Source organism: Pteropus alecto, unplaced genomic scaffold, assembly GCF_000325575.1.
Source record: "Pteropus alecto unplaced genomic scaffold, ASM32557v1 scaffold134, whole genome shotgun sequence".
NCBI classification, from domain to species: domain Eukaryota; kingdom Metazoa; phylum Chordata; class Mammalia; order Chiroptera; family Pteropodidae; genus Pteropus; species Pteropus alecto.
Window position 1 is genome coordinate 4,625,553 of NW_006436283.1, and position 12,206 is coordinate 4,637,758.

Here is a 12,206-nt window from a genome sequence, read left to right on the forward strand (position 1 = left end):
CCTTCAAGGCCTGGCTCGCTCAGCCTCCGCTGCTCACTCCAGCCCAGCCTCATCTCCTGCCTCCATCTCCTGCCTCAGGCTTTCCCTGCTGTCCCTGACTTTGTGGGCCCTCCCTGACCATGTCATCAGGGCCACTAAATTCCTGACACAGCTGTCAGGTCTGCATCAAGGACAACGCCCTGTGGATAACAGTCTCTCAGGGCCAGGCAGGCCCCAGGGCGCCCCAACCCTGCCCTGAGCAGGAACGCAGAAGCTGGGGCTCCTCACCTGTGGCTCCAAAGTCCAGAAGCCCAAGCAGCTGACCTTGGCCATGAGCGCTGAGAGGCTATTGGGAATCCCCCAGGAAAAGCCCACTGTACAGGGCTGTGGCGTTCCTTACCACAAAGCTCAGCTGAAGGGGTCCCCAGGTCCCCGGCCAGAGGTGGTGGGGGTGCTGGTGGAGGTGGGGGTGCCTGGGTAGTTGGTGGTGTCTGGCCAAACAGCTCCTGGAGGGGCCCCTGCTTCTCCTTGATGGAGCTGGAGGTCTCGAACCGCAGTTGGGCCTTGGGTCGAGGGGCCACAGCTGGTGGGGGGCCCTTTCCTGGGCTGGGGGATGGTGTCTGTGGAGCACAGAGAACGCACACAGACTGTGTCTAGGGGGAAGGCCAAATTGACCCCTGAGAGCCTCGGACTCCCTAGCGGAGCAGCTATGCCCTGATGGGATGGGACGGGCCTCACCGAGGAGGACAAGTGGCCGCCAGTGATCCCCAGCTTAGCCAGAGCCTCGTCCTTAGGGTTGTTCTTCTTCAGGAAAGTCTTGGGGGGCCTCCTGAGAAATAGAAGAGGTCAGAAGCCCACAGGGTGACCTCCTGGGGAGCGGGCAGCGCTGGCCGCGCCCAGGCCCACCTGAATGGCTGCACGGGCTCCGGCACGGGGCCCGGGCGACTCTGGTACATGCGGATGATGTTTCCGATCTCTCTGCTGGGCTTGTTCTGCACTTTGCCTTCAACCCGAGCCGGCGCCAGCCTGGGGCCATCGCCAGACCCTACCTCCTGGGCCGGCTGAGCCTCAGCTTCCCTGGCAGCTTTGGCCCCACCTAGTGTCAGTGGCTTCTTCACTACGGGGGATGGAGGAGGGGACGGTGCTGGCGCTGACCGGGAGGAAAGGAAACACAGGGGACCGTGAGCAGAACGGCGAGGCCCGGCCCTCCCCCACCTCCCTGCCACCTGCCACCTGTGTGGGGTTCCTCTTCTTCCTGCTCCTCCTCCTGCTCCTCCCCTTGGGGGATCTGCACCTTGGTGGGTGGCTTCACCATCTTCACCTTGCTCTGCTGTTGTCCTGTAAGCGCCCAGATGGCCCTGTCTGTCACCCTCCGCCGGGCCTGGCCATCAGTGCTCCTGGACAGGCCACACTGACCCAAGGGAGCAGGGTGCACCCCTCTGTCCCCTCCTAGGCGGGCGTGTTGACCGAGCCCCTGCGCGAGGCCTGCCACCCCAAGTTCCCTCACCTAACCGCTGGAAATAATCCCGTTTCTGCTGGAAGTTCTTGGGCCGCTGGGGCCTGTGTTCCCCCTGTGAGGTCTCCTGCTGTCAGAAAGGGGATGTGAGGGGGCAGCTCTGCCAGACAAGTCTCCACTCCCGGAGCGAACCCCTCCTGTCCCGGGAACTGGGGCCCGATGGCATCTTTTCTGCATCTTCCCACCCCTCCCCCACCCTCTAGCCCGTGTCTCCCATCGCCGCTGCCCTGGAGCCTGCCTCCCACTCCCAGGCCCCGCCCTCTGCCTGGCCTCCACTCCTCACCTCCAGGGGGGCCCCCACTGACTCCAGGTCACGCTCTGGCTCCTCTTGGGGTGCCGGGGCTTTCTTGGGCTTGGGAGAGATGGCTGGAGCTGGGGTGCGGGAGGCAGCTCCAGGGGCCTGGGCTTGGGCCTGGGCTTGGGCCTGGGCTTGGGCCTGGTGCCGGCGCTGCTGTGTCTGCTGCTCCAGAGACAGGCTCATGGCCTGGGCCGTCATCTGCTGGGCCTGGAGGAGGGGAGGTGACCCCAAGTCACAACTAGCCTGACCCTGCTCCAGACCTTCCCCGGCTAGGTGACCCTGGGGCCCTGTCCTCCCTCACCAGGATCAGCGCCTGCTGGTTGATGAAGTTCTGCTGCTGAGTCGCCAGCAGACTCGCGTCCACGCTGGGAATCAGAGGCTGCAGCTGCGGCTGTGGTGGCACCATCATGGCTGTGGGTGTGGCAGGTGGCCAGGGCAGCTGAGAGCCATGACTGAGCTCACCACCCTCTGGCCACTGTGCCCCCTGGGCCGCTGGCAAGACCCTCCCTCCTCCAGTCCCAACAGGAGGAGGGACCCAGGGCCCTGGCCCAGTCTTACCTGGCATGGCAGGGATTGCGCCCATGGCTGGCATCATGGGCATGGGTGGAGGCATCATGGCCGGCTGGTATCCAGGCACCTGCATCATCCCTGGGTACACTGAGGAAACAGGGCCCTCCCAGGTCGGTCCCTACCCAGGCCCACAGGCTGCCTTCCCCCAGCCTCAAGTAAAGAGACGAGTATGGGCCACCAGGGCACAGGCTGGAGCTCTGACCCCGAGCCTGGGGTTTCCCAGGCCATGACTGCTCATGCTGCTGGGCCAGGGAGACCCTACATGGGTGCTCGGCCCCACACTCACTCATGGGGTAGCTGCTCTGCTGCATGGGTCCGATGGCGCCCCCTCCCTTCATTCGGCTCTTCAGAGCCCAGACTTGCTCTAGATCCTGAAGAGACAAAGTCACAGGTCACGGGGTCAGAGCTAGAGCCCTGGGAGAGATGGGACAGGCAGCAGAGGCCCCAGTGGGGTAGGGTGCTGTGGGGTGTGTGCGCAGGACACTTACGCTGAGGCCTGGGGAGAGGACCGGCTTGAAGAGGTGGTCCAGGAAGCCATCCAGGTTCCCTGAGGTCCGGGACTCACCTATGGGGCCAGAGGACAGTCGGTGTCATCTGCCTGGGGCACAGGGCTTCCTGCACCCCCTATTTCCAGCATTCTGTCAACCTCAGCGTGCCCACTCCCAGCCTCACCTGTGTGGCTCCTGCCGGGCAGTGGCGGGGCTGGACCTGGAGGGGGACCTGGGGGCAGCGAGGGGGCCTGGACGCCAGGGGCAGGGGGGATATCCTCAGCTCTGCAGGAGACAGAGGCCCAGCTAAGCCGGTACCTTGGCTGTGGTGGTGGGGGGGAGGGGGTCGCCTATGACAGGATAGGGACAGGAACAGGCTGGGGACAGGGGTGCTGAGGTGGCACCTACAAGCTTTGCGGAGCAATGGGGTAGCTGTGGGGACCAGCTGGGTCCCCCAGGTCCTCGGTCTGGCCGATCAGGTCCAGCACGAAGTCGCAGCCAGCCAAGTCCTGCCAGGAGTCCCTGGAGTGCAGTGACACAGACCAGCCACGGGGGGGCCCCTCCAGGCCTCTGGGCGGGACAGGGGTGTGCAATAGAGGAGTGGTCAGCCAAGCAGATGACCACACCCAAAGGGCAAGGGGGAAGGGGACAGGAACCTGAGCGACAAAACCAGTTTTGCCCAGACAGCTGTTCTTATTTGCATCTCGCAACCCTCTTACACATCAGCTCTGATGCTCACGCTTATGTGTTTACCTATTTAATTAGGCGTAATCCCCATTCTTGCTCCCCATCTTGAATGTCCTTTCTAGACCCTGCCCACTCACCCCCACGCCCCGCCCCTTCAGGGAGCAGGCTTTGGCCCTGGGCCTGCAGGAGTAGCTGCAGGTGCTTGGTGGGGGGGTGGGCTGGGATGGTGAGGAGGACCCAGGAAGAGGACGGGACAATGGTCAGTGTTGGCCACACTCCCCCCACCCCAGGTCCCCCATACCTGCTCCACAGAATCCACCCTGCAAATTGTTCCCCCGTGGTCCAGGACTCTACCTCGGCGGAGAAGCGTTCCTCTGTGAGAACGAGAGGTGGGAGCCAAGAGTGAGGGACAGGAGGGTCCTCCCTGACAGGAAGGGGCTGTTGTCCCCACGCGGGTTGCAAAAGCAGGACAGAAGGAAGATCAGGGTCACAGGGGGTGAGGCAGGAAGCGGGTTCAGGAGGGTGAGGGGACGGGGCCGCTCCACTGTGGGCTCGGGGAGGCCTGATCAGGAGGCGGGCATCACCATTGAAAGTGAAGACGTCCAGTGCCATTCGGCCCCGCCGCCATCCGGCTGTCCACTCCAGCTGGGTGGGCGGCTGGGCCCGTATGACCTCAGGGGCCAGCTGTGTCTGCTCTAGAGCCCCCAGCAGCTTGTGCTGGCACAGTGCGGCCATGCCTGTGGGGGCCTGGTCGGACACAAATCTGCGGGGACAGCACAGGGCTGCTGTGGGCGTGCAATGGCCCACTGACCTCACCCACGGGGCCTCCGCCCGCCAGGCCCCTTACTTGAGCAGTGGCTTCTGCAGGGTGGGGAGAGGGGGGAAGGCGCTAAGCAGGACGGCCATGAGGGCCCAGCCGCGCTGGCTCTGCTGCTCATCTGGGTTGCGCCAGAGCTGGGCCACCAGCTGGCTGAAGAGCTCATCCCGCAGCCCTGGCTGGCGCTGGCCCTGCTTCGCCAGGTACGTGCCCATGGTCTGCTCCTGCCAGGCCAGCAGGGACCCGTCTCCCAGGAGCCGCAGCATCTGCAGACACAAAACGAGGTGAGAGCAGAACATTCGGGGCTCCTGCGGTCCCAGCCAGCACGCAGGAGCCAGGGTCCGGCCCTGGCATGAGCCCTCCCTGTCCCCTCCGGGATGGGCCACTCACCACCTTGTTGACATCCAGGGCAAGCTGAGGGTTCTCACCATCCAGCCGGGTCAGGGGCTTGGCCAGCAGCTGCCCAGGACTGGGCAAGGATGGCTCCTGCAAGGAAGGAGGATGGCACAGCATCTGAGCGGGGGCCGGTGTGTGCTGCCCTGCTGGAGACGGTCCCGGGGGAACCCGTGGGACCACCTCCCAGGGAGAGGGAGAGGGGCTGGCAAGGAAAACCGTCTTAAAAATGCAGCTTCGTTGCTCGTTCTGATTAGAAAATTAATGCCCATGCATGCGGAAAACTCAGAAAACATGGCGAAGGATAAAGAACAGAAGCCACCACTAACGCTCCCCCACCAAATACGACCCCAGTTAACGTTTTAGCCTCTACCTAGTTCTACTTTCTCTGCACAGGTATATACACTACCTCCCTCCGCTGCTCTTGTTAGCGAAATTTGGGATCATATTCTAAGGGCGGTTTTGCGTTTTGTTTTTGTCCCCAACACAGAACCTGGACAGTGTCCCTGGTCATTACACTCGCTTTAACGATGTGACTTCAACAGCAGGGCAATGCCACAGGCGTGGCATCACAGATCTAAGTAACACTAGAAAGTGAGTCATTTAGGTTCAATGGATATTTTCCAAGCCATGCAGCTGCATCCACAGCGCCCATGACAGGAGAGGGAGGAAGGATGGGGAAGACAGAGGAAGAGACAGCTCCGGCCCGGCAGGGGCTGACACCCGGGAAGAGCTGAAGCCAGGGCATGCCCACCTGGAAGCCGGTAGACATGAAGCTGGAGAAGGGGAACTGGTCAATATCAGGCGGGAGGGTCAGGCTGGTCTGGGCAGGAACTTCCGGGGGCAAGGCCTCTGTGATCCTCTGGACCAGGGTGTGCTGACGGCCTGGGGACAGCACCAAGAGGCAGCCCAGAAATGCCCAGGTTAGGCACCTGGCTCTGGTACCGCCTCCAGCCCTCACCATCGGCCCCCAGCCCCATGTAGAGGGAGCAGAGCAGTGAGCTCGGGGGGAGCCCAGAGCATCAAAGGCAGGGATCACAGGGACAGACCCTCTGTACAGTAGAGGGACTCGGGGAGGGGTCGTGGCAAGAGTGACACCAGTCAAGACTCACCTTCTGCTGTCCTCAGCATGACGGCCAGCTCGGCGGGGATCTCCAGACGCCCCAGCTCCTGCCAGGGAGGAGCAATGGACCAGATACCAAAGGAAGGAGACAGGCACCCAGTCCTTCCTCACCCCCGGTCTATAAACTTCATCTCCACAGATCGAGGATTCTGACCCTGGACGCTCAGATAAACAGGGTCCCGGGAGCCCTCAGAGGGAAGCCAAGAGATCCCAGGCTTCTTCTCAGGAGGCACAACAGATGCCCCTGAGGGACAAGACCCATACCAATACCCCTGGGACCCCGTGCTCCCTCTCAAGATGTGTCAAATTCAGCAGGTTCATACCCAGTGACATCCTCTAGCTTCCGGGCCACCTACCATGCTTGACGTGTTCTTGGAGGCCCCGCTGCCGTGCCAGCCACGCCAATGCCCAAGCTGTCAGGGGAGACCCAGGAATCGCTGATGCCCCGTGAGGAGCCACCGCTAGCTCCTAGCAGCTCCTCCCCAGCTCCACAGTTCAGCCGCCCCCTCCTGCCCCCTGGAAGTCTTGACACTGGCAGAAAAACCAGCACAGACCCAGAGGGGCCAGCTGCCTGTCCCCAGTCCTCCAGAGCCTTCACCAGCCTTAGTGCTGTGCGTGTCACTGCCTGTTTGCCAGAGTATTGGTAAGAGGGTAGGGAGACAGGAAGGAGTGGTCCCAGGAGACAAAGTCCAGCCAGGGAGGGGCCGGAGAGGGGGGCAGTATGTGGGCACTGACCTTTGAGCTGCTTTATGGCCTTCAATATGAGTCATCAGGTAAGAGATGGGAGCAGGTGGGCCCAACGGGAGGGCTGGAGGGGATGGGAAGACACCTTAGGCAGGGAGAGGGGAGTGTGTCTGGGGGCCGGGCAGGGATGAAGGAAGGCGATGACCTCCCAGAGGCTCCAGCCAGGCCAGGCAGACAGAAGTGGGAAGAACAATGGTCTCAGAGGCCTCGACCTCCTGTGTTTGGGCGAGGGGGGTGGACGCTGTCGGAGCTCGGCCAGCGTGGCCAGCGAGACGCCTGCCTTCTACCCTGAGCTGTCCAGTGTAGCCGCCCTACCCAAAGGCCTCACCTGCAGTTTCCGCCGCCGCCAGAGAAGGGGCCGGGTCACCAGCAGAATGGTGTTCAGCTGTCCCAGGGCCGCCCGCCGCTGGAGGTATCGCTTCCTGCAGGCGGTGAAAGGGAGTGAGTAAGGAGGGGTTCAAACTCACACCCAGCATCTGAATCCTCCGAGCTAAGACAGGAATGTAAAAACTGACCCCAGCCCAGCAAAGGCCCCTGGCGCTTAAGGGAGACAACAGGAAAAGGGCAGGACCCTTCGAAAGAACAGGGCAGTGGAGAAGCTGTTCAGCATAGAGGATTAAGTTCTCAAAATGTGGAGCCGACTACCCGGGATCATTCTCTTCCTACTGAGTCACGACGGTCTCGGATAAGTTACTTTACCTCTCTTGGTTTTAGTTTCATCATCTGTAAAAGTGAGTATTGTTGTAATGTCCAGCCCACGATAAGATTAGATGAATTAAGAGACGTAAGTGTTTAGAATAGTCTGGCATATTATTAAGAAGCCGAACTTCTAAAAAAGACATTACTGAAAATCTAATACGAAATCCTGGAAGAGACAACGTTCAAATAAAATGTCTTTGAGAATTTTCCAGATATAAGAAAGACCAGATTCCTCAGCAGGATAAACATTTAAACATTTAAAAATAAATCTACACATTTTGTGCATTGAGGGCCACCACCCTTCGTGAAAGGATGACCCAGAGGGTGGGAGGCCACCTGCAAATCACATATGTGATAAGGGTTTACTGCCCAGAACATATAAAGACGTCCTAAACTCAACAACAAAAAGACAAATAACCCGATTAAAAAGCAGGCGAGGACTTGAATAGACACTTCTTGAAAGATACGCAAAAAAAGCACATGAAAAGATGCTCGAAGTCGTTAATCCTTAGGAAAATGCAAATCAAATCCCCCGGTGAGGTGCAACTCCACACCCACGAGGATGGCTAGAATTTAAAAAGTGGAAAATAAGTATTGGCAAGGAGGTAGAGAAATCGGAACTCTCAGCATCGCGAGTGCGGCCACCGTGGAAAACAGTTGGGCGGTTCCTCAAAAAGCTGAACATAGAATTGCCTTAGGACCCAGCAAGTCCGCTCCTCATATAGACCCAAAAGAACTGGAACAGAGACTGGAGCAGATGCACGCCCGTGTTCACAGCGGCATTCTTTACAAGAGCCAAAAGGTGGAAACAACCCAAACGTGCATCGACGGACGCACGGAGAAACGAAATGTGGTCTAGCTACACAACAGAACATTATTCAGCTCCCCAAAACGAAGAAAGTTCTGACATGACATGGATAAACCTTGCAAACATAACGCTTAGTGCAATAAGCCAGACATAAAAGAAAATTTTTAACGAGCTGACTTACATGAAGTATCTAGAATAGGCATACTCATGGAGACAGAAAGTAGATTAGATAGAGGTTACCAGGGCTTGGAGGGGAGGGAGTGGGAATTATTGCTTAGCAGGGACAGATATTTTGTTGGGGACAGAACATCTTGGAAATAGTGGCGACGGGGGCCCCTCTCCGCAGGCTTTGCTGGTGTCCATGCGACCGCCCTCACTTGTTCTCAGAGCTTTAACAAGCGCCTTTGGGGGGACTGGTGGCTGGCTTACTGTCTGACTCTCCAGCTAGCCTGGGAGGCACCATCTCTGCTTTCATCCAGTGTCACCAGAGTCTGGCCCAGGGTAGATAGAGAAGGCCAGTTGACAGCTGTTGGATGAATAAGTGAAGACAGGCTGTGATTTAACGAGGTGAGAAGAGGGAGTTGGTATAGGACCAGGAGGTCAAAAGAGCCTGGAGTGTAAAAGTCTGGCCAGACTCAGAGGCCGGAGAGGTAGGCGGGGCCGCACACGACCGAGTGCATCCTTTTAAAAGATCATTCCTGTTGCAGAGTGAAGGATACACTAGACTAGAAAAGAGAACACTCAGGGAGTCGAGACTGCGGGTTTGTGTGGCCTCGGCAGATACGGAGCTTCCCGTAACTGGGGTTTTCGAGCAGACGGCATGCGCATGGGCAGAGATGATCTCGAGGAGAGCGGGCAAACCTGCCTTGAGACCTTATGTCTCCCTGTCCCTGCCCGACCACCTCATGAGGCCCATGGCCTCGTCCGCCCTGCACACCTGGCCTGGAGCCCCCGCACACGGGCCTGAATCCGTGGCAGGAGGCGGAGGCGCTGGCGGGAGATGCAGGTGAGGAGGCCGCGGTGCAGGGTGAGCAGCGCCTGGGAACGGTGCTGGGCCCGGTGCTGCTCCAGCTGCTGCCAGCCTGGCTCCTGTAGCAGGATCTGGGGGCAGAGGCGTGGACTGGAGGCAGGCCAGGTGTGGATGCCAGGGGCTGGGGCTCACCTTGCTTTTCTCCTGAGGCCTCAGCTTCCTTCCTTCCGGCCAAACAATCTATTCTCCTGGGGTGCCCGGGACACCTGCCACCCAGACCCACTCCATCTCCCCACCACCCAGAAGGACCACCAGATCCTGGGTTTGTCCCAGAATGCTCCTCTCCCTTTCCAACGGGGCCTGCCCCTCTGCGCACACACCCACCTGGGTAGCTCCAAGGTGACAGAGGGGAGACTCAGCCCCCAGCACCTGGCTCAGGATGGCGCCACACCTCTCCCTGTCAGAGAGCTCTCCCTGCCCCTCTGTCCCCAGGGTCCTAAACCTGCCCGGAGGACAGAGAGTCGAGGTTGGAACAAGTAAAGTGTCACCCTCTTTCCACACTTGAGACGCATGGGCCCTTGGCTGCCCCATTCTGGAGCCCTACCTGGCCAGGAAGGCCTGGAAGGGGACACGCACTGGGAAGTTGGCACTGCGGGTACATACGGCCTCCAGGATGCCTGCCTGGCGCAGCTGCTCTGCCACGTGTCCCACATCAAAGAGGCCCGGAAGCTGTGGCCATGGGACAGAGCAATGGGCACTGGAGTCACGGGGCTTAAAGCTGTGGGAAAAGCAGGACAGAGCACAAGGAGGCGGGGAGGGGCAGGGCAGCAGCAGCAGCTCTGGGGCAGGGAGCTGGGGCAGGGAGCTGGGGCAGCTCACCTTTCCGGGGTTGGGGTTGAGGCAGTGGATGAAGTAGACATGGCTCCTGATGGGGGGAAGGGGGGTCACTTGGGTACAGATCAGCCCCCCATCTGACTCCCTGCCAGGTGTAAGGGGCATTGTTCTCACCTGCCCAGCCTGGCTAGGAGGTCCCCCAGGGACTTCTGGAAGCGAGAGGCCAATGTGGGTTTGTCTCTCCCGCCCCCAGCCTCGGGCTCTGCTTCTCGGAATAGGCTGCCCACCAGCTGTGGAGAGGGAGGGGGGACTTGTCCATAGCCCTGCCTGCCGCTACCCCCAGAGAGCCAAGCCAGGGTGTGCCAGCCCGTGGTCCAAGGTGTCAGGGGCTTGAGGACACTTGAGCAAGAGTGTTCAGGCAAGAAGGGCAGAATGGGGGGACGGAGTGCGGCAGAGGAGGGACCTGGGAAAGATAGGCAGGGGCACCTGGAGCTGGCTCTGAGCAAGCATTTCCACCACGGCAGGGTCCAGGTGGTCACGATTTCTGTTTAAAAACTTGTGAACCTGCAAGAGACAATGTGGGTGCGGGGGAAGCCGAGGGGGGAAGGTAGGGTGTGGGGACCAATCCCTTTGTCAAATAATCCAGCCTCTCCCCTCTGAGTTAAAAGGCCACCTTTGTCTCTAACCAGTGGTGCCGGGAAAACTGGAAATCCACGTGCGAAAGGGTGAAGTTGGACTCTTATCTCACACCATATATAAAAATTAACCCAAAACGACTGGATCAGAGACCTAAAGTGTAAGGCTTGAGACTAGAAAACGCTTTTGCTTTTCAATATTTTATTGGCTGTTCTCATGCATTTTTTTCCAGATGATACTTCAGAAAAACTTCATCAAAACCTATTCCTCCTCCTCTGGAATCGTATCACTTTTCTAGATCAGTTGAGAAAGAATGAACAATATTAGGGCTCCCCGACATGAATGTTGGGTTCAGCTCTCCATTTTTAAGTCTTCTTTGTGACCTTCAATACAGTTTCACAGTTTTCTTCATTCAGTCTTCTTGTGTTTCTTTTCATTTCTTTTGATGTGATTTTTTTTGGAGGTATAATTGACATAGACTCCTTTTGTTTCTTATTTGGGTAACTTCTGGGTAGTTTGTAGTTTTAATTCTACAATTGGAGCGCATCACCTCCTCCAGGAAGCCTTACATGACTTGCCCCACCTCGAATCCGTCACTCAGTCCTATTCTTTATACTAGGCCCCTCCCCTCAATGTCTCTCCTCCTGGGTAGATGTGCAGTCACTGTGAAACTTCAGTGAGCACCTAGTATGTGGCAGGCACCTGCCTGGCCATTTCATCCTCATGACAATCCGTAGGACAGATTCCCACTCCCATTTCACGGAGGAGAAAATGGAGGCTCAGAGGGAGAGCAGACTGCCTGAGGCTGTCAGAGCCAGGCCCCATGCACATGCTCTGCCCGTCTTGGTCTGAAGGGTCTCACAGCCTCCACTGCCCCCAACCTCCGAAGCTAGCCCAGAACTGGGTGTGGCCAAGGGCCCAGGTAAGGACAGATGGCCAAGCCTTGCAAGGAGCTTCTCCTCACCCATTCCTGTAACCCGTCAGGTGACTCAGCTCCCAGAGGAAATGCCAGGGTCACATTGCCCCACTGATTCACCCGGGAGTCTGTCCCTGGTTCACCCTGATACCTGGTAGGTGACTGTCCCCGCGTAATGTTGCACGGTGAAGATAGCAAGGGGCAGCTGGGGCTTGGTGTAGCACGGGTGATCGCCATGGTGATAGTGGCACTTCTGGAGGAAGGTGTGGTCTGTGGCCTGATAAGAGGCAGGTTTCCTCAGGCCCACGCTGCAGTTCGGTGCCTGTGCTACCTGCACACGCTGCCTTCCCCAGCCGTGCCGAGGGGCCGTGGGTGGGGCCTCCAGACTCTGACACCTTGTTGCTCCCTGGCTCCTTGTCCCCGCCACTAGGGGCTCACCTGGGACAGCCACGTCTGGGCATCCAAAATACTCAGGAGGCTGTGGGGCTGGTCTACCAGAAGGCCCAGGCAGGAATCCCTCGGAGGCTGGGGGATAGGCACCCAGGGCAGCGATTCCCGCCGACACTCCTGGGAACGGCCAGCATTTGGCTGTTTAGGGAGCCCACCCACATGTGTGGGGGATCCTCATCTGAGCCAGAGCAGAGATGGCCCTCCCATTGTACAGATAAGTAAACTGAGGCTCGGAAGGACTGAGGCGGTCCATAGCAAGCGGGCTTGGGGGCGGAGCT

The 12,206-nt window shown here is 59.0% G+C and overlaps 1 protein-coding gene across 1 annotated transcript in view; it reads right to left on the reverse strand.

Moving 5' to 3' along the window:
• Positions 1 to 12,206, reverse strand: part of MYO15B (myosin XVB) — a 27,814-nt gene that overhangs the window by 8,093 nt on the left and 7,515 nt on the right. The window contains 28 exon segments of the mRNA XM_015589608.2: positions 383 to 599; positions 718 to 805; positions 886 to 1,129; positions 1,213 to 1,317; positions 1,487 to 1,562; positions 1,779 to 2,000; positions 2,095 to 2,204; positions 2,352 to 2,450; positions 2,650 to 2,734; positions 2,852 to 2,928; positions 3,036 to 3,136; positions 3,260 to 3,421; positions 3,840 to 3,912; positions 4,123 to 4,301; positions 4,386 to 4,621; positions 4,746 to 4,841; positions 5,503 to 5,633; positions 5,861 to 5,918; positions 6,228 to 6,284; positions 6,944 to 7,037; positions 9,060 to 9,223; positions 9,477 to 9,594; positions 9,697 to 9,821; positions 9,972 to 10,017; positions 10,101 to 10,216; positions 10,413 to 10,490; positions 11,630 to 11,755; positions 11,917 to 12,045. Of these exon segments, the coding sequence (XP_015445094.1) occupies positions 383 to 599; positions 718 to 805; positions 886 to 1,129; positions 1,213 to 1,317; positions 1,487 to 1,562; positions 1,779 to 2,000; positions 2,095 to 2,204; positions 2,352 to 2,450; positions 2,650 to 2,734; positions 2,852 to 2,928; positions 3,036 to 3,136; positions 3,260 to 3,421; positions 3,840 to 3,912; positions 4,123 to 4,301; positions 4,386 to 4,621; positions 4,746 to 4,841; positions 5,503 to 5,633; positions 5,861 to 5,918; positions 6,228 to 6,284; positions 6,944 to 7,037; positions 9,060 to 9,223; positions 9,477 to 9,594; positions 9,697 to 9,821; positions 9,972 to 10,017; positions 10,101 to 10,216; positions 10,413 to 10,490; positions 11,630 to 11,755; positions 11,917 to 12,045 (3,412 nt within the window).